A 27,081-nucleotide genomic window follows, 5' to 3' on the forward strand; every position below is an offset into this window, starting at 1 on the left:
TTCTGAGGTCTGTCGCGGGGAGAGCGGACCTGCGGGGCGGTCTGGGGCTGGCCCAGCCCGGGGCCTGAAAAGCGGGTCTGCTCGGCGCCACCCGGCGGTCCTAGGTAACCATCGGAGGGGCCCCGAGGTGTCACTAGATGGGGGGGTGCAGGGTTGGGGAGGGGAGCAGGGTTGGGGAGGGGAGCGTGGTGGGGGACTCCCCGCCCGAGGCGGGAAATCGGGAGGAGGAGTGAACCGGGGTGAGCGAGAGCGGGCGACGGCGGCGGGAAGGAGGGGGAGGAGGGGGAGGGGCGCCGGCGCGGGAGGGGCGGAGTCGCCGCAGCGGCCGGCCGCGGGGAGGGCGGAGGGAGGGGGTGTGTGCGCGGGTCACATGGTCGCGGCTGCCCTCCCCGTCAGCCGCCGTCGCCGCCGCGGTGCGCTGGCTGCAGGAAGCCGCCGCGCCGCCGCTTTGTTGTCAGGGCCCCGCGAGGAGCGCCGCTCGCCGCCGCCGCCCTCTCTCCCCGCAGCCCGCTCTCCGGCCGCGGGGCCCGGGTTCGGGCGCCCCGCCCGTCCTGCCCATGAGGGGCCCCCGCGACCACCGCTGCCTCCGGCCCGGGGCGGCGCGGCGCTGAGGCGGCGGCGGCGCTGCCCGCTCTGCGGGATCGGGCGGCCCCGGCCCCCTCCCCGAGGGCACCATGGAGGTGAATGCGGGTAAGAGCCGACTGCGGCGGGTGGGGCGCGGCCGAGGGGCGCTCGGAGCCCGGCGGGCACTGCGAGGGCGGCGGCGGGGGCCCGGGGCCGGCGGGAGGGCCGCCGCGCGCCGCGGACCCGCGTCGGGCTCGGTGCTCGTCGCCCGCCGGCCCGGCCCGCGACCGCCCTGCTGGCCGACCGCAACGCCGCAGCGCGGCCTGACGGCGCCGGCCCGGCCCCCCCTCACATGGCCCGGCCGCGCGAGCCACGTGCGCGCTGTGTTTACGTTCGGCGGCGCGCGGGCGCCGGTTGGCTGGGCGGGAGCGTGACGCGGCATTACATAATGGGCGGTGGGGCGGCGGCGGCGGGCGGGGACACGTGAGGCCGCGCGGCTCCGTGACCCACATTCCCGGGGCCGCAGGGACACGTGGGGGCGGGGGCGCGCGCCGGCCGGGAGCGCCGCAGCCCGCGGAGGCCCCGCCCCCGGAGCCCTCCGGGCTGTGACGTGGCCGCGATCCCCCTCCTCCCCCGCGGGGTTGCTTGCCGCGGAGGGGGCAGCGCGTGCGCGCCCCGGGAACCCGCGGCCCGGCGGCCCCGAGCGGGCGCCGAGGCCGCAGTGTCCTCCGCCGGCGTGCGGAGCCGGGGCCTGGCGGGCGGGAGAAGCGCGGGGCGTGGACGCGCTCGGCCCGGAGGAGGGCCCGCGGGGCCGGCGTGGGGCTTCGCCGACACGAGGCCCTCTGGGGTCGCCCGGCGGACGGGCGGAGGAAGGTCCCGGTTGTGGCCCTGCCTCGTGTTTACCAAAAAAAAAAAAAAAAAGAAAAAGAAAATCAGTTTTAACGATCTGCTCGGGGACGCGACCGACCTTGCACACCTTCCGTGATGAATACGCCCGAGGCGCCAGTCGGGACCGTGAGGGATTCCACCCTTAGCGAAGCCCTCGGCTCATGTGGGCGGTGACCCCGGGTGACTCCTAGGCCTCCTGTACAGCTGGTCCTTGTCAATTCGCTTAATTGCTTTAAACCCATGGGTCACTGGTCTTTCCTGAATCTGGTAACAGGTTTTTTTTTTTTTTTTTTTAATTGTCTGTGCTGCGTGGCATGTGGGATCTTAGTTCCGGGACCAGGGATTGAACTGGGGCCCCCAGCAGTGGAAGCCGCAGTCCTAACCACTGGACCGCCAGGGAAGTCTCAGGATAACAGAATTTGACTCTGTCAATCCCTTTCTTGCTACAGTTCCTGTTGCAACGCCACAGAGCAATACCAGACTCGCTTCTGCCCTTTTAGCTGCCCCCCCTTCCCCCAGCGAAGGATGGCCTTTTACCTAAAGCCAGTGAGGTTGCAGAAACAGCCAGTGATTATTTTTTAAGTTATTATATGTTCTAAACCATGCCTTGAAAACAAATTGTTGTGAACGTTCCACAAACATTAAAAAAAAAAAAAAAGCCATTTTCCTGTGTTTTAATTACCTGTGGGCCTACTTAAGCTTTGAGGATAGTTTAAAAATTTAAGTAACTCTATTATGGAATTAAACTTTTACTTGGTAAGGATTTAGAGATTATAAAGTTCAACCTCGTCTAACCCAGCGTGAATGAATTCTTCCAGCTTCGTGGTCGGATAAGGTGGGCCGGCTCAAGTGATTATAAAGTTTTTGTCTGATTTGAGCCTTCCTGGAACATTATCAGTGAACTTAATTTTGATTTTAATTTATTTATTTAATTTATTTTTGTCTGCGCTGGGTCTTTGTTGCTGTGCGCGGGTTTTCTCTAGTTACGGTGAGGGGGGCTACTCTTCGCTACGGTGCGCGGGCTTCTCACTGCAGTGGCTTCTCTTGTTGCAGAGCGTGGGCTGTAGGGCGCAGGCTCAGTAGTTGTGGCGCACGGGGCTAGGTGCTCCGCGGCATGTGGGATCTTCCCGGACCAGGGCTCGAACCCGTGTCCCCTGCATTGGCAGGCGGATTCTTAACCACTGTGTCACCAAGGAAGCCCCTTAATTTTGATTTTAAAGTGTGGCTACAAATTATAAAATTTCCTTGGGATGATTGCTGACCCACCCCCCCATCACCAATTCACATCTCTTGGTACTTGGTCAATGTTGTTTTTTTTCTGATCATCATCCTTGTTGCCCTTTGGGATGTGGCATCCAGAAGTGGAAGTTGTTGGTCAGTTACCAAGTTCCAAGCTGGGGATGCTGCTTGTAAATGAGTTCTCTGGCAGGCTTGGCTTTTGTAGCATATTGCTTTGCTGACTCACAGTAGCTTTGCGGTCAGCTAGATCCTTTTCATGTGAACTGATTTGAAGCTAGGTTTCATCCATTGTGCAGACAATTGTTTGAGCTGAACTGTAGGGACTTGCCATTATCAGTCTTAAATTTTCTCTTTTTCCATTTGGCTCCAAGTTCAAGCTGTCACAAGTTGTAATCCAGTATACTCTTTCTGCCATCCCTCTGTCTGAAGGAGCGTTGATAAGCATTCCCTTGAACTTCCTTCACGTTGTTGTAAATGTTGGCTGGGGTGGGGCCAAATTCAGTGCTGTGTGGCAGCCTCTGACCCCTTCCTTTGGGTTGATAACATTTTATTAGTCAATACCTATTCACCCAGTGACCATTTCATGTAACTGTGCTGTAAATCATGACTCACTGTGTCTCTGCCCTTTCCATGATTAATACAGAGGGGAAACAGTGAAGCTGTAGAAATTGACTCTATACATTCTTGTCACAGATTTTGATTGAGTATACCAAGTTCTTTAAAGTAAATAACATATTGTATACACTTCATAACTGGCTGTGATGCACATTTTAAAAATTATTAAAACATTCCCACATAGGCCATCGTTATCTTTACAAATCTGTAGTTTACTCTATTTCTCACTGGGAGAGAGAAACAGTAAGATAATGGGAAGAATCAGAAGTGAAGAAGGAAGTTGCCTGACTAGTCATTGGAGTTGAGGGAGTCAGAAGGTGGCCTGGAAATAAGAACCTGCAGGGAAACCACTGGGTCCACGCGACATGTTCAGAATTGAAGGAAAGAAGCGTGGATAGAGAGGGTTAGTTTTGTTTGAACTATCCTGATCCAACTCTTCCAGTATAATGACGGTAAAATAATAATCACCAGTATCTGTTGAGCATTTATGTGCCAGGCCCTTTACATGTGTTGCTACTTTGGTGCCTCACATTAACTCTATGAAGGAAGGTGCTGTTGTCACCATTTGAAGATGAGGGTCAAAGTAAACTGAAGTGAGTAACTTACCCAGGCAAGTGGGAGAGCCAGATGCACGTAATTCACTTGGGGAGCACAAGCTGTGCTAGGTTGAAGCCCACATAACATTTGAAGGCATATGCAAAGCTTGGTGGTCCTGTCTCCTTGGGGGTCCATGTTGTTTGCCATGGTACAGGGTCATAGCTGGTGGAAAAGGCAGGGGTCAGTAGAGCTTCCCCATTTCATCATTCCTCTTTTTTAATCTTGTTGCTAGTCAGTAGGGTTTTTTTTCCCCAGACACTAGATTACACTTGCCCCCCTACCCCTTCCCAGCAATTTACATGGAGACAAGAACACTGTTTTACAAAATAAGACCTATTTGTTTTTTGTCACCGTGGTTTTTGTTTTCTTAGATAATCTCTTCTGTAGTACATCATTTAATAACTTAACATATTCTTTAAGACCCCACTTATTGTCACCTTGGCTCATGATCTCTGCCCTCTATAGTGCTCTTGTACTGTCAGCAGTTCACAGTAGTTTGTATGAAACATTGCTCACGTTGCATTGGAATGATTGGTTAACAAGGCTGTCTCCCCAGCTGGCCTTTAAAGCCTTTTAGGGAAAGGACCATCTTGATCTCTGGAGCCCTGACACTGGGACACAATTGGAAGTTTAGTGCTTCATTAGGTCCACTCTATCATCTTGTGAGTAGAAATTATTAAAAACCTACTTTTAAAATGAGAAAACTAAAACTTCTTAAAGGTAAAAATGTTTGGTTCTAAGTCACTAGGCAGAAAAGTACACTCATGAGTTGAACTCAAGCATATTTTCCAGGATGATGGGCAGTGGGGGTGGGTGATGACGGGCAAGCCTAGAATTAGGGTAAGAATACCCCAATATATGCCGGGACAGTAAGTGCTTCCCAGCAGTACAGAGTTTGATACTGGCTGACATTGACCACTGGGTAAGCCCTAGCCTGGGAACCTGGCCCAGCTCCAGGGTCCTTTTCAACTAAAAATAGAGAAGACTGCCTCAGCTAATTTTAGCTTGAGGTTCTGCCTGTTTCTGGAGCTGTTGGGACTTTCTGGTTCAGGGATTTTACCTTTCTTGTGTTACCATTAAAAACTGTCTCTGTAAAAATCGCTTATTTTAATAATCCCCTTTTATGAACACCATTTCATTTCAATCTTATCATAACTCTGGCAGATATTGCCATTTTATAGAAGATGACTCAGGTTTAGAGAGATTGAAAGTGACCTGCTTGCCCAGGTCTTCTCAGTAAGAAGTAATACTCTGTACTCTGGAATTAGACAGCCTTGACTTTCAACCCTGGCCCTGCCACTTAGTAGCTGTATTAACCTCTCTGAGTTCCTCTTCTGTAGAATGGAAAAATGGAAGTTAATTTTATAGGGTTCTTGTGAGGATGAAATGTGGTGTGAAATTTTGTCATTTTATTCTCGGCGTTCTTGGTGTCTTGTATTTTTCACTTCCCCTTCTTCATTGGGTTGAGGAACTGCTAGATGTACTCCTTACCTTCTAGGAAATTAAATTTTAATGTTTTTGGGTTGCTAACTGTCAGGTGGGTAGATTGGTGTCTGGTAGATGCTAACACAACTAAATCAGTGTTGAAGGTCTTGCTAAGAGAATGTAGCTGCTTTTTGATGGGTCATCTTTGGTTCCATGGCTCTTGGCACAAACGCTTCCTGTAAATGACTGTTGATTCCCTAAAGACAGGAGTTGGATCTTAACTGGATTGATAATAGCCCAGTAATTTTTCTTAGATTTGATTTTGGAGCTTTTGCAAAGGAAGGTGTGTTCTGGGTAATTAATACCTTCTATTGCCCAGTCAGTGCTTTAATCCAGTTCTTAAGCCATCAGGATAGCTCGGATATCTAGAAGTTTATTCCTAAGCTGAGATAGTTAGAAGACCTTGTGGGTGTAAATGGCTGACTCAAATGCTGGCCCTGGGAAGGTCTAACTTCCTCACCTTTTATCCTCTTGAGATGTTAGTGAATTTACTACCTGAAGTGTCCTTTAGAAAAGATAAATAGCTGTGAGACCTTCCTTTGGGAATTTATTGAGGACTAAGGATAATATTTTTCTTCGTATCCTATTCCCAGTGGAGGTAAGTGAGAAAAAAGTAGCAGTTTGCTACCACCTGGAATTTCTAATATGACCTTTAGATCTCTGAAGTTTTATGAAAACAGAGGGCACAGTGGTTTTACCCAGTAACACGACATTTGATAGACTTCCAGGTTAAAATAGTTTTTCTCTGGATTCACAGTGTATTAGAGATATTCAGGCAGTTAAGTCGGTGAAAAAATCAACCTTGAAAACTGTGGGCCAATTTGTGCTTGAGTTCACTAGTTGTAGCTATTCTTAAACTTCAATATGCAAAGAATCGCCTGGAGAACTTGTTCAAAATGCTCATTCCTGAGGGTGCCTTCTCTAGTCTGGGCTTAGCGATAAGGGTGTCTGCAAGTCCAACGGCAGAAGTAGGTGGAGAAGGCAGTATGTGGAACTGGGGTTTAGTGGATAGTCATAGAATCTTTGGGGAACATCACGACAGAAAGATTCTGGGGGCAACAGCTATGAAAAGTTTTTCATTTCCAGATAAACTACTTTATCCAGAGTTCCAAGTGACGTCTGTTCCTGATTGACCTGTGTTTTAGCCAAGTGCTGGGGGAGCTAAATGATGAACCCATTGTTCTGGGATTGTTCCATGTAAAGGTATAATGAAGGACGCACAGACAGGACCAGAACCAGATTTCTGCACGGCCAAAACAACTTGATTACTCTATGTTGTAGCTCAGGAAGGTTTTTCATTCCTTTTAGGAATACATTGGAAGATGAAAAGCTTTAGGTTTGGCTCTGCATGTGCTCAGAATAACAAAGCCAGTGAGAACCTGCTCACTTTTTAAATCAGTGGGAATTGTTTGGCTTTGAACCTTGTGGAAGCAAGAAGAACAGTAGGAAATAAGGAAGAAAATAAGTTACTTTTTCCTTGTGTGGTAATTTTAATCATTAACCTGTTTCTAAAGTTAGTGACTTTACTGTTCAGATTTGCAAAAATAGAAAATATGTATTATTGTGTATCTAATTATCTGATTTCCCCCATCTTTTCTAGGAGGTGTGATTGCCTATATCAGTTCTTCCAGCTCAGCCTCTAGCCCTGCCTCTTGTCACAGTGAGGGCTCCGAGAACAGTTTCCAGTCCTCCTCCTCCTCTGTCCCATCTTCTCCAACTAGCACTAATTCTGATAACAACGGGAATCCCAAAAATGGCGATCTCTCCAATATTGAAGGCATCCTGAAGAATGATCGGATAGATTGTTCTATGAAAACAAGCAAATCGAGTGCACCTGGGATGACAAAGAGTCACAGTGCAGTGACAAGTGAGTTATTGAGTTTTCTAAAGGTTGGTGCCACCAATTGCAGGTGGGGCTTGTTTTATCAGCTGTTCATTTGGGGGACCATTTTATTTTTGGGTATAATTTTCACTCCCTTCTGGGTAATCGTAGTTCAGTAGTTAGGTAAGAAATCAGTGATGATCTGAAAAGTTGCAGCCTAGGGACTGTCATAATTGGTTCTTGCTGCAGAGCAAGATCTGTGGTTATGTACTCTGTCTGACCATGTTTCCTTCGAGGGTAGCCTCTTACCCCATTTCACAGTTATCTCTCTTCTGCACTCCTAGTGCTGAATCTGGTTTCTAGAATGGAGTACTTACTCGTGGAAAGGGGTTTGCTTTCATGAAGTTGGAGCTAGGAACATTTAGAGGATTGGGATATCCAAATGAGTCGTAGAAATTTGGATCCCTGAGTGAGTGTGGAGGTGATGGGCTGGTACAGGGCAGGATCAGGAAGAGATGGGACCTGACTGGTACCTGCAGGTGAGTTGAATTGAGTATTTGTACAGCAGCCTGTGGAGACACCCCTTTGCACCTTTTGTTGATTGACACCTCTGGCTAACTTCTTAATTCTTATCCAGCAGGATTGTTTTCTTAGCTCTGGTTGCATGTCTGATGTAAAGTAACTCTAGATTTATAAAATTTCAGTGTATGTTTAAAATCATCGGGAAAGGAAAAACCAGCTCTCTCAGATATTTTTGGCAGTGCCATAAACTGTTTAAAAGAAATTCATGATTTCTTTTGATTTGTCAATTTGGTGTAAAGATTTTTCTTTTACGTTATAAAAGTAGATTTGTATATTTTTAAAGTACATACAAGTTGAACAAAATAAAATATTCAGTTGGAAAGAAAACAATTTTAGTCTTTCTTCCAGCATTTCACTTTTGTGTCTGTTTGTGCCTTAGAATTTAGTGGCATGGTTCTACTGTGTAAAGTCTGTGGGGATGTGGCGTCAGGATTCCACTATGGAGTTCATGCTTGTGAAGGCTGTAAGGTAAAGCATGCTTTTGTTTCTTTAAGCTACTGATTCTGGGATTAAAGAAATTGCAGTTAGGATTGCCAATTTACACAATTGATAATCCGGGAGGAGGAGAGAAGTCAGCTGTTCCTCTTAAAGTTTTAAGCATTTTATGTAGTGTATAAACATAACTTGTTTTGAAAAATATATTTTAAATTCAGTGAAAATGTTTCTTTAAAATTTTGATCAAAATAAATTTGCTATCTCACTCAAACTTAAGTATGGTGTGAAGTGTTTATTCATTAATGTGTCAGGCACTGTTCTAGGTGGTGGCGGACAGCAGGGAGCAGAGCAGACGAGGCGCTACTGCCTTTCTGGGGCTTAGTTTAAACCAGACGTCGAGTAGGTCTCATCAGATACTTTGACATTCTGACAGTGTCGGGTGCTAGGAGTTGGGAATAATTCCTAGATGTTTGTAAAAATGTGCTATCTTCAGAAGTGATGCCAAGTAAGTAAAAGAATCTCGAGTATAAGTTGAGCCCTTGGGAAAGCTCATTTATGAGTTTAGTTGAATATTCCTGAGTCAGATAATTCCGAGTGAGAAGTCTGCACCTCCTCCTTATATCTAGGGAATCTCTCTCTTTTCTAATCTGGCACAGTCCTTTCTCCTGAATATCTAAAATTAACATGGCCAAGACATGTGCTCTTGCTTTTCTCTGACTGAAGCAGGAATCCAGTTTGGCAGGATGTGTTGGGTGAGCAAAACAGTGAATGTACATGATGAAAGAGAAAATATTTTCTAGGGTGGCTCTGAATGAATTGTGAATTTTGTAGCTCTTAATGGCTCGATCACTTCACAGGGCTACTCAGTATTTTGTACAGATGTAGCACTTTTCCACTGTTTTAAAATTCTATTAATAGTTTTTTTTTTTTTTTTTTAACAAAAATATGAAATAATGTGGGACAGGCATTAGTCTCACTTTATAGCTAGGGAAACAAAAGCCACAAGCACCTGAGCCTAGTTGTGTATTCCTGATAAATACCACACATAATTGCTCTTAAAGATGTGTCTAGCTCATATATTATAGTGTCCAAGTATAGTATTGCAGTAACAAAGTATAAAAATGTTGTATCCCATAATTACTAATATAGATTTATCAAAAACGTGGTTAGTTATGATAGTCAAGGGAAGTACAGTTTAAAATAATTTTGGTAATTTTGATTTTCCTGAAAAAGTCAAGGGAACCATTAAGCTGGAGATCTTTGAAGACCACTCACAGAGCATCAACTTAAATTGTGTAGTGAAGGCAGTTCTGTGTAGCCATCTAGCTGGGAACTGTCTTTCCTGGATCCTTAGTTGGTCTGTGGCGTGTGGTGTGACACTTACTTGTTGCGGACAAGTAGCCAGGAACATCTGGCACATATAAGTAGGCCTTGCTGGTGTCAGCAGGTAATAATCCAGGAAAGACCGAGTTCTACCAACGTAATGCTTAGTTCTAGTGAGGAAGTTATGGTATGGAACACATTTCTCTGTCAACTTGTTGAAAATGTCATTCATGTTTCAAGGGTTTTGGAATTTGTATGTGATTAAAGCATGAGCCGGAGAGCGTGGCGGTAGGCAGGGCTGGTAACAGGGTAAAGTGTAGGACGGGGGTTGGGTGGGCAGGGGTCTTCGGCGGTACTGAGATTCTGCAGCGGGAAGCATGGAAGAAGGGCTTTGCTTGGCTAGTAGGCACAGGTGCTTGCTGATGTCGGTAAGAACCCAGTTAAACTCTGTGTATCAGTATTCTGCTTCCCTCAGCTCTAAGCCAGAGTTACTTCCTGGTGGCTAGTAGTGTCCTGGCTGGTGAGGTGCGGGAGGACGCTTACAAGGAGTTCATCTGGATGTTTTTAAATGGATGGCTACATCTTCCTTTGTTCTTAGGGTTTTTTCCGGAGAAGCATTCAGCAAAACATTCAGTACAAGAAGTGCCTGAAGAATGAAAACTGCTCTATAATGAGAATGAATAGAAACAGATGTCAGCAGTGTCGTTTCAAAAAGTGTCTGTCTGTTGGAATGTCAAGAGATGGTACGTCCCCAGTTTAAAGAGTGCTCTCCTTAAAGCGCGTGGAGCTTGGTCCTTATTTCTCAGCATAAACCGGAGCTGTAAGCCGATTACCAATGGCCCCCTTGTGCTCAGGGTGAAACAGATTTTAGAAAACACATTTTGATGCCTTGTAGGATGCCAAATTCATTCAAGTCAAAATTTTAGCATCATCACCCCAGAAACAGCTTTTGGCTCTCTTCTTTTTTTGTTGCTTGCCTGTGAAAAGACCCATTTTTTCCCTATGCAATTTGAATACTTTTTCTTTTTCCTAAAAAAAAAAAAAAAAAAGATTTACTTTTTCTTGATATAGGAGTCCTTGGCTTTTTTCCGTGATCTCTTAGCAGTCCTGAGGAACCCATTCCTCCCTACGTGAATCAGCTCTATCACTTCTCAGTCCTGATACGACACAGTGCTTTTAGGGCACTGTTTCTGAATACTTTGAAAGGAGATGCAAAATTGAAAGAGACGTCAGGGTCTGGAGTGGAGGTGGTTGCTTATTTCTGGCATGACCCACTCCCGTGGAAAATAAAGGTTGTGGGAATTTGCAGGACCTTTAGTATTATTTATGGATGATGTCCCTGGAAGATGTGACTCTTCTGTCCGTTGTTCTTGGGAAATCATTTTTGGATAGTCTCATTGTGTTCTAAGTAACATAATAGAGGAGTGTGAGGTTTTCATAGGGATTGGCTTCGTAGTGTTAATTAAGAATTGCTAAGAATGAACCTTGTATTTATCTAGGGAAGGGTCATTTAAGCAGTCCTTTAGATTACTCTAGTATCGTACCGACGCAGAAATATAGTGTTGTAATGAGGTTCTTGAATGACAGGTTTCAGCAATTGATGTTTTGTATTTCCAGTTGCTTGAAAAATTTTTTTATAGCACTAGAAATACTAATCCAAAGTTGATGGATATTGTGATTTCCCCAAAAAGAGTAAAAATGGCCATCAGTTGTACAGGAGGAAGCAGAGGTAGAGTGTGCACCATGATAACGTTGTCTGTCTGTGGTCGTGACGACGCCAGAGGCTGCAGTTAGATTAGTGAGGCCTTCTTGCTGGGTGGATATTGAATTTTTATTATCTCTGTATAAATGTTAGGTGGAAAGAAGCTTTTTCCCCTCAGGGATATGAACGTTGGAAACAGGACTCATTCTAAGACTAGTCTCTAAGGTAGTGCAGGATGAATGATTTTATTTTTGTTTCATTGATTTTAATTAAAATCCAGCAAGTTTATTTTCCAATAACTACATTTCTATTGACTGTGATTTTTCTTTTCTTTTTTTTTTTTTTAAAGATATTCTTTTTTAAGAAGTTGGAAACAGAGATCCCTTCATAGTTGGGTCTTGAGAATAAGGTTACGAAAATGAATGGACAGAGGTCATTCAGGGAGTGATTGTACCTATGGGTGCCATCAGCATTGGTGGATGTGGGTAGCTGAATCACATGTGCCTTCTGAGAACAGAGCCTTCAGCTTTCTCAGTAAGGTGCTGTATAGTAATGCTCGTCTGCTGCAAACTGATTTTCATTAGTTAATTTCACATTTCTTTCTTAGGCTTTGCTTGTAAAATACCCTAGAGATCTTCTTAGCTTTATTTTGAGAGAAAAACGAGACATTCTCTTCCTGCTCCCACTTCCTGTGGTACCAGAAAAACATAACCAGCAAGTTAAGGATAATTTGGGCCAGACACAAATGGATGTTCTTTACTCAGATGACTAGAAGCCATAGCTATCAGAGCCAGTTTTGTGTTATTTTGTATAAACGGGTCTTATTTAGAATGCAGATGTTAAATATCTTTTTCTTCATTAGCTGTTCGGTTTGGTCGTATTCCTAAGCGTGAAAAACAGAGGATGCTAATTGAGATGCAGAGTGCGATGAAGACCATGATGAACAGCCAGTTCAGTGGTCATCTGCAGAATGACCCATTAGTAGAACATCATGAGCAGACAGCTTTACCAGCCCAGGAACAGCTGCGACCCAAGCCCCAGCTGGAGCAAGAGAACATCAAAAGCTCTGCTCCCTCTTCGGATTTTGCCAAGGAAGAAGTGATCGGCATGGTAACCAGAGCGCACAAGGATACCTTTATGTATAACCAGGAGCAGCGAGAAAACTCGGCAGAGACCGCGCAGCCGCAGAGAGAACGGATTCCTAAGAACATGGAGCAGTATAATTTGAATCATGACCGGTGTGGCGGTGGGCTTAGCAGCCACTTTCCTCGTAGTGAGAGCCAGCAGCATCTCGGTGGACAGTACAAAGGGAGGAGCGTGATGCATTACGCCAACGGGCATGCCATTTGCATTACAAATGGACACTGTGTGAACTTCTCCAATGCTTATACTCAGAGAGCATGTGATAGAGTTTCCATAGATGGATGTTCTCAGAATGAGAACAAGAATAGTTACCTGTGCAACGCTGGAGGGAGAATGCATCTGGTATAGTGAAATCACTTTTTTTGCTCACTTTGTATCAAGGAAAGCTTTGAAGGCTTTCTTCTATTCAGAGGACAGGGGCGGGGGTGTCAGAAAACCTAAGAGATTTACAGAATCAATTTTGCGCAGTACTTTAGGTCAAATATTTTTAATAAACATCATTTGCTGAATGAGCTGATTTCATACAGAGCTAGGTACAGGCATGCTATTTGATTGGTACTATGATTGGGATTAGGATTTTATGTAAAATATGGATCATGAAGAATTGGTCCTTTGGTTCTTAGAAATCCTTTTCAAACTTGAAGCGTTCAGGTTAATCATTGCCTTACTAGCTTTGGGATTTTCTCAGAGGGCTGATCTTTTAGCTTGCCATGGTCAGTAATTCCTTGATTTAGAAGGAAAGTGTTTTCTTTAACCATTATAATGCAAAAAGGTCTTTGGGTATAGAACATGGATGTTTGGTTGTTTGAAAATTTAGGCATACTTTAATATAATTCGCTGGTTTCTAAGGATTTTCTCAGACTTCATCCTATGGAATGAGTTAATGTTACTCATATCATTTAAGTGTTTTCATCAAATACAATAGTCTACATGAAAGTACATTGTTTATATTCAGCCCAAATTTCATCCAAAACAGCAGTACCACGGCACTTCCAGTTTACACAATGAGATCCTTTGATAGTGCTTGGTATTTCCTACAGCCAGGTAATTAAAATCTTCTTTTTTCATTTTCAAGATAGTTGACTCTACCCCAATCCTAATGTTAGATTTTTGGGGGTCACTTACAAGTATTTGATTCCATGGATCTGGAAGGTGGCCTCATATTTTTTAGGCTTAGTGGCTCTGTTAAGGAGGGAAAAAACGTGTAAGCATTTACGTTCTGATCTGTGATATTCTCCATGGTTATAGAATCATCCCATTCCTCGATCTCCTATGGATTTAATGAAAATTTAAAGGCCGATTTTACCAATAGAGTATACAGTGTATGTTTCATAGTCTTTGTAGTGTCCTAATACCTTCTTTGGCTTCCTATTTTTTTCCTCCCCAATCCTCGTTTAGAAGGTCCATCTTGTATGTCCAGTCATTGTGTCCTCATTGAACAAGTGGAGGCCAGTGGTCACACCATTGTATATGAAATAAGTGGTCAGTGACCTTTTTTTAAAAAGTGAGGCATCTCACTGTCTTTTCCTGTTTGAAATTACAACAGTGTAATTGTGCCTATTTAGAAAAAAGTGAGTTTTGAAATACTAAGTGTGGGGTTGGACTCTAGGCCTGTGACTTCTAGCTGTATTTGGATAAATCACTAAACCTCTTAAAGTCCCATTTCCTTATCTAAGAAATGGTAATTATAATGTCTGCCATGACTAAGTAGTAAGGTTGAGAATCAAGTGAATGAATATGTATGAATTTGTTTGAAAACCATAAAACCCAGTGCAAGATGGTAGCAGTATTACAAAATAAACTCTCAGACCTGTGCAACAGGTTTTTGAACTAGCTTGTGATAGATGTACTTTTTCTTAGGCTACCTCTTTTATGATAAGTTAACTGCTGTTTAAGTTAGGTTGCTCTGAGGCTCTCTGTCACAAGGCAAGTAGCAAATGGAGAAAGTGCTAATATTAGTAGATTTTACTCGTGTCGGAGGGTATATTCATGGGGTTTCCATTGATTGACATGCTACCTTTGAAATTTCTTTACCACCTGTCACAATTCAGTAGTTCTTCTGTTTTGTGTGTATTAGGTTTGTCCAATGAATAAGTCTCCGTATGTGGATCCTCATAAATCAGGGCATGAAATCTGGGAAGAATTTTCGATGAGCTTCACCCCAGCAGTGAAAGAAGTGGTGGAGTTTGCAAAGCGTATTCCTGGGTTCAGAGATCTCTCTCAACATGACCAGGTCAACCTTTTAAAGGCTGGGACTTTCGAGGTAGGTTTTATTTATCCTGAATATTGATACAGGGCAAGGTAGTATTTTATTTTATTTTATTATTATTATTTTTAAATAAATTTATTTATTTATTTTGGCTGCATTGGGTCTTCATTGCTGCATGCGGGCTTTCTCTAGTTGTGGCGCGCAGGCTTCTCATTGTGGTGGCTTCTCTTGTGGAGCACAGGCTCTAGGTGCGCGGGCTTCAGTAGTTGTGGCACACGGGCTCAGTAGTTGTGGCTCGCGGGCTCTAGAGCGCAGGCTCAGTAGTTGTGGTGCACGGGCTTAGTTGCCCCGCGGCATATGGGGTCTTCCCGGACCAGGGATCGAACCCGTGTCCCCTGCATTGGCAGGCGGGTTCTTAACCACTGTGCCACCAGGGAAGTCAAAGGTAGTATTTTGCTTTGATTCTTTTCTCAACCAGTATTTATAGTCCAGAGGCTGAAAATATCAACAAAAGAATGACCATCTCAAGATCGTGGGAAAAGACAAGGTAAACGCCGAGTTACTTAGGACTTGAGATACAAACGGACTGTATTTGCAGCACATGAACTCCAAGTTCTAGAATCGATTTCAGGTGTGGACTTGGTGGATTCTCCAAGTTAGACACCTCCTGAAAGCCTAACCCAGCGTTTACTATGTTCAGTACTGGACACGAAGGGTAAATAGATCGTGGTTTTTGTCTCCTAGGAGATGGTAGGATATTTGGGAGGTGTTTCAGACATCTCTTGTGTACCACTGTGGATCCTCATGGCCTCGCCTCACTCCAGGATCCTTGGCTACTTTTGCTACTCCACCTTCTCTTGCTGTGCTGCCTTCTGCCTGGGCCTGGGGCAGCCCCTGTTGCCAATTTGCGTAGGATACAGACAGAGCCTCTCGCTGTGCTTGCTTAGGTACCTCTCCCCTGTCTGCCCCGGGGCTTCCCTGCTGCTGCTGAGGTGGGAGCAGCCTCAGCACTTGCTCAGCGCTCACGTAGGCATTATCCTGAAATGCAGGGGGCGGGTGGGACGTTGATGCCGGGTGGGCCCAGTCTTTGATCAGCAGGGGAAGGGAGCTGGGGGAAGATCTTCTCTTCCCCAGATGGTCCCACAGGATCCGGCTCTCAGTTGTTCTTGATGTCAGGTGGTGTCCAGCTTAGCAGTATGTCCTCTGATACTGACTCTCTTTCCTTTCCATCTCATTTCCTTTTTCTTAACTCCTGTTGTTTTCACATGTGCCAGTGCACATCCCACATAAACCCTTGCCTTCGGTTCTGTTCTCTGGGGCACCTGAGCTAGAACAGAGAAGATGTTTTTGTAAATAAAATAGCTGTGATAGAATTCCAAAGAAACACCTATAGGTTAGGGTTTTCAGTTCAAAGGAAAACATTAGACTTAAGGTTTAAAGTCAGAAGGGATGTCAGAGATCGAGTTCAATTCACCCAGTTTTGAGGTTAGATAACTACAGCCCAGAGAGGTGAAGAGACTTCTTTCCTGGGTTACCAGTAAATTCATAACACAGTCAGGACTAGAACACAAATCTCATGCTCCAGGACTTGTGTTCTTTTCACCTTGTGATTTGTCTGAGGATTGCTGTGTTGCAGAGCTAGCACCATCTTCTTAGAAGGCTCACTCTCTTTTGGGTTGTCTTGGGTAAAACAAGTCTTTGCTTGGGAGCATTGCAAAGGGCAGGTGTTTGTTCAGTGTTCCTCTGGTTATGAGAGAAATATGTGACCTAGATGTTACCGTTTACTATAGTGGAGGGAGTGCTGCAGGTTAGCAGTTGTTGACTGGTTTGGTCTGGATTTCCATTATAACTTGATGTCTGGAGCACCTACTATCATAGTTTTCTTTGTGTATTGTCTCTTTGGGTTATGCTTTCTTAAAATAGACTAATTAGAGTTCGTCTGCTGCATTTGCCTTGGTTGCATTTGGTGTTTGGGTGTTTCCAAGTGTTGTTGCATTGAAATACTGCTCTTTTTACTTAGGGCTTAGAGACCATATGATACACTTGGTAGCTTAAAGGGTTTGTTAAATGCCTTTGGCCAAGGCCCAGTTTCAAATTTCTTGGCATTATTGCCTGCTTTAATTTCGGTTTTTGGGCTTTTTTTTTTTTGCCTGCTTTAATTTTGAATTTACATTTCAGAATCTTTACTAATAGTTTCAGAGGATGACAGGACTTGAGTATTTTGCCACCGGTGGCTGGAATTTTTTTGATGCTCTTCCTAGAGTATTTATCGCTTTGGTGGAGATTTTTGTCTTAAGCAAATGGTTCTGGGTAAAACTAAACTCAGTTTTTCTTCTACAACTCTTTTTTTTATGTGTAGGATGTCTCTTAACTGACTTGAATACTGAGTTATTTTTTAGTATTACGATTGAACTTCCCCAGATACATTGAAGTCTTTTTCTTTTTCCAGGTTTTAATGGTACGGTTTGCATCATTATTTGACGCAAAGGAACGTACTGTCACCTTTTTAAGTGGAAAGAAGTATAGTGTGGATGACTTACGCTCAATGGGAGCAGGGGATCTGCTGAACTCTATGTTTGAATTTAGTGAGAAGCTGAATGCCCTCCGACTCCGTGGGGAAGAGATGAGCCTGTTTACAGCAGTCGTCCTGGTCTCTGCAGGTAAGGGAGCTGCTGACCACTGTGCGGCACCTGGAGTGCGGTGACCCAGTGGGGAGAGGGTGGCAGGTGGCCAGGTTCCGGCAAGCTGTGTAGAGGGGAGAAGGCCTCCGGAAAGATGCTGAACTAGGAATCTGGTATTTTTGCATAATTAATTTTTTTTTTATCATGACAGTAAAAGTCAAAAGTGCTGTATAGGGATAAAAGGATGTTTAGATCTGGACCTCACATATACCACTCTTAGTCTTTAGCTTTTGTTCATAATTTTCTATGAGTCTAAAGCGTTATTTCATGGATTTATTTTTTGGAACATTGGGTATTTCTAGGTAGGTGGTTATAATATGAATCTAAGTTTTAGTTAAAATATTATGTGGGTTACTTGAAAATGTTACAAGTATCAAGATGTATTACTGTGTTTTGTTACAAAAATCAGAGAATTATGAGTTGTAGGCTTTCACCACCTTTGCTACTGAATTTTCTGTGTGATTTGGTAAGTAATTTTCTCTCTTTGGGTCTCAGTTTCCTTATCCTGTGAAAGGAAGGGATTGTACCATGGGAGCCTCCAAGATTGTTGAGTCCTATCATTTAATGTTTATTTATATGAGTCATTGATGGTGTTTCCCAATTTCCCTGCCACCTTGCATTATATTGCAGTTATTTCTGACCAAAGTGTTTCAACTCAGACAGTAGTTAGTAAGGCAGAGATTATTCCCGATAGCAAATTGGAAATTGAGACAGTGACTTTCTTGGGGACATGTAAGAAAGTGCCAGCCATTTTTAGGTATCGCTGACTTTATTTTAAACCATTTGTTGAGAATTAGACAGTACTTTGATATAACTTGCTTTAAGTTTCCCATTTGCTTCCTACTGCATAAAAGACCTTGTACCTGAGCACTGTGAGGGTTGTAAAGTATAAATTGTGGCGCCTGGTTATGTGGCTGTAAGTAACTCATACATCAGCGATCCTTAAGGAGAGGAAGCTCTTTGTATATCTTAAAGGGCCTGTTGCACGTCAGTGGTATAAAAAACTTATGCCATTTGCAAGCATTATTTGGCTACCTTTTCTGATCAGCTCTACCTGGGTAGCTAAAAATGCGCACTTATGGGAATAGTTTGGATGGACTGTGTAAGTGAGGGATGCCTGTTTTCTCAGTAACCTTGTAATGCCTCTTGCACTTACCTACCATTTCGCAGTCTCTTCATGAGTAATTAGTAATGGTTTGAGTTGTCATCTGATTACTAAATCTGTAATTGTGAAATAAAGGTAATCCATACTTGTTAACTTCTTTATCTGATGAATATGCCTTAAGCGCTAGGTGCTCAGGGGAGACAGAACAAGCATTAAGACACAAGCTTTGTGTTCCATTTGGAGAGACAGAACCAACACAGAAAGCTTTGTGTTACTAAACTGCTTGGTTCTGACTGAGGTAGGTAGGAGTTTAGGAAGGAAGATGAAGTCATCTGAGAAGGCTTTGTGGGGAGGATGGGGTATTAGGTTTTCCCAGCCAGAGGTGAGGGAGGGCACGGAGCGGGGCCAAAGCCTGGGGTGCACGTCAGGGAGGAGGGGCAGAAGGTTTGGGGTGAGGGGAGCAGGGGGTTACAGAGTGACAGCTGTGCGAGCTAAACAGAAGAGCTGTAACTGAAATAAGTCAGTGTAACGTCGTAAGTAGGGGAATGATCTGGCATGAACAAAGCGATGCTTTAACCTTAGTTCTGCATTTTTGTCCTGGGTGGATTAGACAGGTGAGTCATCAGAGCTGGAGAGTCAGGTTGAGAGGCCGTTGAAATAACTCCAGGTATGAGGCAGTGGAGTGAACTCTCCTGAAATAGGTTGTGGCAGAGGAGGGGGGATGGAGGGACTATGTACCCGAGGTAGTTCAGGGGAAGAAAAGAAGGCCAAGGGGTAAAGGGGAGCGCTCTGCTGGAACCGTGCTACTTCAGTTGTATTTTCCACCAGGAACGTGATTTTTATGTTTCAAATTTTAATTTTGAAAAAGCCTTCTTTTGTTATCATAAGAATAATATGGGTTCTTTGAGAAATTAGAAAACATTAAGATGAAAGTAAAGATGATAATATCACTGCCAAGAAAGACCACTGTTAGCATTAGGGGGTCTGCCTCTCTCCATTCACCCGTCCATCCGTTTGTCCATTTGCCTGCTTATTGATAGGTGGTACCAAAGGGGAGAGACTGACTGTAAAAGATGGTAAGGCATTCTTGTTTGTGTTGTGTTTATATATGAAGATACACAGGCAACACAGCATGCATGCATTTTAAAATTTGTTGTTTCACTTAAATATATGATAGTGTTCATGTCGAATTTAAAGCTTTGTCACTTAAAAAGAACTATTGTTGTTTTTCAAGCAGGAAAATAAAATTCCATAACTATAGAAGAGTATAAAATGGAAAGCCTTCCTTCTTCTATTCCTAGCCTGTTCTTCAGAGAACTAGATTTCTAACCATCTTTCTTTTTAATTGTTCTGATGGTTGCTGACCCAACTCTAAATACTATGCTTGTACCTCTTTTTATTTAGTAGATGTAATTGATAAATAAAAGTTCCCTCTCGGGGCTTCCCTGGTGGCGCAGTGGTTAAGAATCCGCCTGCCAATGCAGGGGACACGGGTTCGAGCCCTGGACCAGGAAGATCTCACATGACGCAGAGCAGCTAAGCCCATGCGCCACAACTACGGAGCCTGCGCTCTAGAGCCCACGAGCCACAACTACTGAGCCCACGTGCCACAGCTACTGAGCCTGCGCTCTAGAGCCCCTGTGCCGCAACTATTGAAGCCTGTGCGCCTAGAGCCCGTGCTCTGCAACAAGAGAAGCCACCGCAATGGGAAGCCCGTGCACCGCAACGCAGAGTAGCCCCCGCTCGCCGTTAACTAGAGAAAGCCCGCGTGCAGCAACAAAGACCCAATGCAGCCAAAAATAAATTAAAAAAAAAAAAAAGGTCCCTCTCACTTTTCCCCCTCAATTTTTATGTTTTATTTTTTCTGCTACTTTATTGGTTTTATTTATAAATTTAACATGCTCGCAGTCTTTGCTCACTCACTCTTACATAACCTCTCAGATAGTTTAGATAGAATATTCTCACCATCCAGGGACACAGGGCCCTCCTTTCTCCACATCCCGGCTTCTTCTGCGCTAACATGTCTTCTACGTTGTCAAGAATGAAAATATTTACGTTCTGTTCTATAAATGTGACAATTTTCCATGCTTTATTTATCAGTTGATTTAAAAATTGAACAGTAAAACGTCAGCATTTGTCGTAGCATGATCACGTGAATAGTGCTCATAGCGTTCACACGGTGGGGCTGAAAGGGTAACAAGGCAACACAGACTCTCCCCTAAACCTGCCCTTCCTGAAGGGCGTGTTCCAGGGTCAGATAACAAATGGGTTATTTATTTATATTCTCTGTTAACTGTTTAGAATTAAGCAACATTATAGTTTGCTTTATATTCAAAATAGCTTTTGTTTTTCTTGGAATCTATGCTTGCCTTCTGGTTCTTGTTCTGTTCTGGTGGTGGTTGTCCGAAGAAATGCTAGTTAATGATCTCATTATATAATTTTGTCTTCACAACAGACCTTGGATGTGAGCTAGGACATGTTATCCTCAGTTACAACAGGCAAGGAATTTGAGGAACAGGGGGCTTGAATAATTTGCCCAAGGTCACATTTTTCATAATGGGCTGATCAGGCATTTGAACTCCTGTTAGTCTAGCTTCAGAAGCCTTCCCACTCTACCGCTTGTTAACAGAATAGCTCTAGCTGCTAAGGGAGAGAGCAGTCTCAAACATGGTATTTATTTGCCTGTGAGATTGGAAGACTCTTTTTTTTTTTTTAAAAACATCTTTATTGCAGTATAATTGCTTTACAATGGTGTGTTAGTTTCTGCTTTATAACAAAGTGAATCAGTTATACATATACATATGTTCCCATATCTCTTCCCTCTTGCGTCTCCCTCCCTCCCACCCTCCCTATCCCACCCCTCTTGATACCATGGAGAGAAGAGGAATTATACCTGGAAGGTAAATTCTTTTTCAGGTTGTGTGTAATGGCCGCAGTCACTTCCAGTTGAAGATTAGAGACTGGCCTGTGGGTGTGAGACCAGGGCTCACCTGGATGTGGGTTTCAGTTGTCCACATGGAGTCTTCATTGAAGGGATTTAACTCGCATCGTGTAGGAAGTGAATATGCATCAGGAGCACAGTTGGTGAGGAGGACAAGCTTGGGAGATAATTAAGGAGGTAGAAAGCCGTATCATGAATTAAATTATTCAGGTAGTAGTATAGCACTTAGGGCATCATTTGGAAGGTGAATTTCCATTTCAGTCTGTGCATTCTAGTGTTGCAGTTTCTAGAGGATCGTTGTTTTATGATCCAGCTAGATTTGTAGTTAGGTCCTCTGGCCTTCAAATTCATGAAAGCATGGTTTTAGAAAAATTTAATATGATTAACATTTTTAGGCATCTGTTTCCCCGAAGGGGGTTGACTACATAAGCATAGGTCACCGAAACACAAGATATTCACTGGAGGACCAACCACGTGTAATACCAACTCAAATGTCCTTTCCCACTTCCTGTCTGTTTCTTTCTTTGCCATCTAGATTATTTTGTTTGTGGGGATCACATGGTCATTCTTTCCCAGTTGTTATTGTAAATTACTGATGATACAATGTAAACCTATTACTTTCTTCTGTCCAAATATGAGCTCTCTAAAGGAAGGAGAGGTTTGTTTGTTATGTTCACTGCTAATTCCCTAGCACCCATCACAGAATAAGTGTTTGGTGAATGAATTAGTAAATTGCAAGGCTGTTAAAGAAAACAATTACTTGAACATTAAAGGCAAGGAGAGTCTTGGAAGCATGATTGAAAGCTTTAAGTAGTTTTGCAGAGATGACCCTTATGATTGTATGGCCAGAGTCAAGTGTCAAAAGAGATCTTTTGTCCATCTCACAATTTTGTGTGATAAATCATGACTCCCTCCGCCCCCCAGCCAGTAGTCAACATTCAGTTTGTTTCTTTTCCTATAAGAATTAGCACACAGTTGTAGTCATAATCCAAATTTTATTAAATGTAATATAAAACTATTTTCATCATTTTTTCCTGCATTTAAGTTAGTGAAACTTTCCCCCCCTTTACTATTAAATTTTAGTCCTTGTTCTGAGTGTTTGCATTGCAAGTAACGTTTTTCAGCTATCAGTTATAATGTAAGACCTCCTTGACTTCCTTGTAAAAAAAATGAAAAAAGTGTGTAAATGGCCAGAGAATTTTGCTTCCTTGGAGAAGTCCTTTTCTTGTTAATTACAACCCCCTATACTTGGAGCCATTGAATATTTCTTGTGCACTACGGTCTCCTATTGTAAAGGGAAGAAATAGCCCATGCTGATGAAGGAAGTCCATGGCAAACAACATAAGTTTGGCTCATTTAAGGATACTTTCCTTTATTGCTGGTTTATGCTAAATCACTAATTTATTAACATTTTTGTATGATGAGTTTAATAAACACAGTTTGCTAAGTGAAAGTGAATGCAAGTTAATATAACTAGGTAATAAAGTTGCATACTATGTTAGTTATCTACTATTGCATAACAAATTACCCGAAAACTCAGTGGCTTAAAAATGCATACATTTATTATCTCTGAGGGTTAGGATATGGGTGCCTCTGGCTCAGGGTTTCTTTGGAGGTTGCAGTCGAGCTGTGGGCAGGCTGTGGTCTCACATGAAGGCTCCACTAGGGCAGGATCCGCTTCCAGGCTTATTCACGTGGTGGTTGGCAGGAGTCGTTCCCTGCAGTCGTTAGACTGAGCACCTCAGTTCCTGGTTGGCTGGCGGCTGGGGACCACCCTCAATTCCCTCGCGCTCAGGCCACTTCATAGGGCATCTCACGTGGCATCCGGCTTTCCTCAGGGCAAGCGAGTGAGAGCTTGCCTAAGGTGGAAGCCACCGCTTTTTCTACAATGTTTTATTCATTAGTAGTGAGTGAGTCTGGCCCGCCCAAGGGAAGAGGGATCCACTCGTGGGTCCCAGGTGCCTGCCATCTATGGTGACGTGCAGGTGAGGTATGTTCCACATGAGATGAAAATACACTGCTAAACCACACGATTCATTTCGTTTCGCCAATCAGAAGCAGTTGAAATTAGATAGCATCTAATTTTAAAAATCAGAACCTCTAGATTTTTGTGAGCAGATACCTAATCACTATAAAGAATTTTGATTTATCAAATGAACTATGTGATATATATTTTTATAATAAATAGCTATAAAAATTTGCCATTGGGATTTAAAAAATTATGTCAGTTATCTTTTGCCTCTGTTCCAATGTGTAAAACCTTGTTTTGAATTCATTAATGAGACCGACGAGCACAGGTTATATTTGTATTTAATGTTAATAACACGTCCTCTCCTCCATCTCGCTCTCTTCCTCACTCTCCCTCAGATCGATCTGGGATAGAAAACGTCAACTCTGTGGAGGCTTTGCAGGAAACGCTCATCCGCGCCCTAAGGACCTTAATAATGAAAAACCATCCAAACGAGGCCTCTATTTTTACAAAACTTCTTCTAAAGTTGCCAGATCTTCGATCTTTAAACAACATGCACTCCGAGGAGCTCTTGGCCTTTAAAGTTCACCCCTAAGGCCTTTGTTTATTTAACATGAACTGATTCATGCTGACTGTATATTTTGTGCTGAAATGCTTATTTACGTGTGTACCATACGTGGAGGTAGGAGAGACCTCTAAGACAACATGAGACTGCAGGCCGCCTCTGTGACCAGGCAGCAGCTGTTTGTTTGAGATTTCTTCAGCCATGCTTAGACATTGACCGCAATCCCCCGGTAGACCAGTCAGCGGTGTTGCACTTAAACTGGAGAAGTTACACTGAATTACAGTCACACTGAATGTTAGACTTTTTCATCTACCAAAACCAAAAACCATTTTGATCTCCCTGTGGTACAAATATAATGCACAATCACAAGTATATGAGGACTTAAAAATTAATCCTTTGTGGTGGAAGTTCTCTTGTAAGATGGAAACTTGATTTCACCCCAAGACTGTTTGATCTGGTGATTGGAGCCTCTGCAAGTTAGGAAACCTCCTTGTCTGTGCTCCACTCTGCCACCGTGAAAGTGCGTGGTCCTGGACAGGCTCGCTGGTTGTGGAAAATGAGACTTGATCGTGTTCCCAATGCCCCACCTCACAGAGATGCTGACGAATGTCTAGAAAGCATATTTACCTCCTGGGAGATAGGCACTATGTAAATACGGTAAAAGTTTTGTTATTATAATTATTCACAATAATACTCTTTATTTCTATGCATTTCTGAGAAATCATTTCACAGTCCACACCAATCTATTATTCAGGGTTCCTGCGTATGTGTGGGTTATCCTTCTGGCACACACATATTCAAAGTTTATGGGTACATTAAATACATAGTATGTGTACATATTATCTATGTGAATATAGTTATATATAAATATATTTCTTCACAATATTTTAAACTGTGAAGAACTTTATCATACAATAAACTTAAAACAAGAGGTGTCAAAAGACCCAAATTAGGTGCATTTTACCTGTTGATGACATAACCATTGCTTTAAATCTTTAGATCGTAGAGTAATGAATTTATGCTCTATTTTTGTTTATCTAAGCAACACTGAATTAATGTACAAGTGCAACAGGCAGTTGAGTCCAGATTTCAAAAAACATGTATTTCAGAGTTCATCTTTGGCAAAATCTTTGGTTCAGGTACTAGTTGTTTAAAAGTTCATCAGATTCTTACTTTGTGCTAAGAAAGTTGCATTGCTGCCCCTTATGCACATGCTGTAGCTTGATGATAAATATTTGGAGTCTTTCTGGAGAACCAACCAATGTTTAAGAAAACTGTTCAATATGTTGATGTGTGCCTGTGTGTGTGAGTGTGGGTGTGCAAATGTGTTCTGAATCCACTTGTTTTTTTCCCCCTAAATAACACTACAGGGATTTTGTCAAATTAGATTTAATCTGTGATTTGAAAAATCATTTAGTGTGTGACCTACAGGCTTAGAAATGGCATAGTCAGAGACATTTCATCCATATTTCTGATACTGGGCTTTATTAAATAGATAAGGTCAGCCTCTTTATGGCAGTTGGAGAAAATTGCCAAAAACTTGAGGATTTTATGTTATGTTTTTCTGTTGCCCTGGAAGATAGCAATTAATTGGATTTTTGGGTAAAATTGCCTTCTATATAATTTTTGGATTGTATAAAATTACAAAAATGAAAAGATCCCATTTTACTATACTCAGCCTGTTACTTTAATGACATGTGAGCAGAATGCCTTATTTTGTAACCTTGTTTAACTTGTTGCTACTGGGACTTGAATTTCTGTAGCACTAGTTAAGTTAAAACAGAGTTAAACCCTCTCATTATTAAAGAGGGAAGGTGATGGTGATGTCTGTAATACAATGTAAACCATAATCGTGATTTACCTTAAATAGGTATGACTTTTATGGGATATACAGTATAGTTTTTGTGAACTCTTTACATGATAGCATTATCTTTTTATAATTTTTTTTTCTAAGATAAATGCACAGTTTTCTTCTATGGGGAATAGAAACAGCTTTTTTGAAGTAATACTGAAAACTTCAAAGATCATGTTGTTTCTTAATTTTTGCCTTTTGCATAAACCTCTTTATAACATATATCTTTAAAACAGTTACTGAGTCTTTAGGAGTGTGTAACCAGAACTATGTTAGTATTGTTTATAAAACTTTAGTTAGGTTCAATATATACATGTATACATCTATATATAGGTATAGAGATTTGCATTTTGTCGTGTAAAATTTTATTTGAACAAATTCTGCCTGTAGGTAATGGGAAACAAAATTAATAGTTCATATGCCACTCGTAGCATTTCTGTATTTGAAAATAGCCCAAGATTGAAACTTCTAATTCTAGAATTAAACCAGCAGCCTATTACAAGCACATTCTTTGATTGAGTCATTGGTCCTAAACCTACTAAATGCGGAGAAGACAACCAGTTTGGGAACTTCTGAGTTGGTGGGACACTGTTGATTAATGAACAATGTACTGTATGAATTAAGTGATGCTTTAACTCTGATTTTACATTTTAAAGTTAAAATATGGGCATTATGTCAGCAAACTTAAGGGCATTATGTCAGCGAGCTAAAACATTTTTTTCCTGTGCTTTTAATGTATCTCTTTACATGATCTGAGAGAGGGTTCAAGCCTTTAGAGAGAAATAGCTGAGGAAAAGGGGGAACATCTTCTTGGGATGAAGCTTTTCCTTATGGCGATGGTTTAATTACAGATTCAGAAATTAGAAGGAAATTTCAGTGGATTAAGTGTATAGCTTTCGTAACTACATTTCAAGAAATTACCATTGTAACTTGATAAGATATGATTTATCTTATGTAAACATCATTGCAAAGCAAGGTGTAGAAGCTCAGCTAGATTTATTACTGTGCACGAGAGTAAGTACCTATCTCAGTTATTCTTTTCCAATATAAAGTTTGCTGAATGTACAAGAGGAGTTTATCACTTAGGATATAGAATTTTTTAGGGGCTGGGGGGAGGGGCTCTGTCAGGAAATTACCTAGAAACAAAGATTGTCTTGATTTGATCTGAAACATAAAACTTGAAGCTATTCTTGAACTAACATGGAAAAATAAAATGGCTATTGTTTTAAAAAAAATGATAGAACTATATTGTTGACAAGATAGGAATTACATTTATTTTCTACAAACTGTTATTGATGAAGACATGGATAATATCTTCCTGTTTCTGAAAAGTAATCTGTACATGGGGGGAGGGAATAATAAAT

The 27,081-nt window shown here is 42.6% G+C and overlaps 1 protein-coding gene across 3 annotated transcripts; it reads left to right on the top strand.

Moving 5' to 3' along the window:
* On the top strand, nt 1-27,065 carry NR1D2 (nuclear receptor subfamily 1 group D member 2). Of its 3 annotated transcripts, none has more exons than XM_061194733.1 (8): nt 1-104; nt 6,989-7,255; nt 8,172-8,260; nt 10,149-10,293; nt 12,115-12,737; nt 14,473-14,658; nt 17,054-17,264; nt 23,699-27,065. In XM_061194733.1, exons 2-8 carry the CDS (start codon nt 7,198-7,200, stop codon nt 23,893-23,895), a joined length of 1,509 nt encoding a protein of 502 aa, XP_061050716.1. In that variant the 5' UTR covers nt 1-104; nt 6,989-7,197; the 3' UTR covers nt 23,896-27,065. The 3 variants fall into 3 exon arrangements, with proteins under 3 accessions (XP_061050716.1, XP_061050714.1, XP_061050715.1); XM_061194731.1 differs by lacking the exon at nt 1-104 and adding an exon at nt 396-690; XM_061194732.1 differs by lacking the exon at nt 1-104 and having other exon boundaries at nt 7,207-7,278.
* The last annotated feature ends 16 nt before the right edge of the window (nt 27,066-27,081 follow it).

Source organism: Eubalaena glacialis, chromosome 6 (genome assembly GCF_028564815.1).
Source record: "Eubalaena glacialis isolate mEubGla1 chromosome 6, mEubGla1.1.hap2.+ XY, whole genome shotgun sequence".
Taxonomy (NCBI): Eukaryota; Metazoa; Chordata; class Mammalia; order Artiodactyla; family Balaenidae; genus Eubalaena; species Eubalaena glacialis.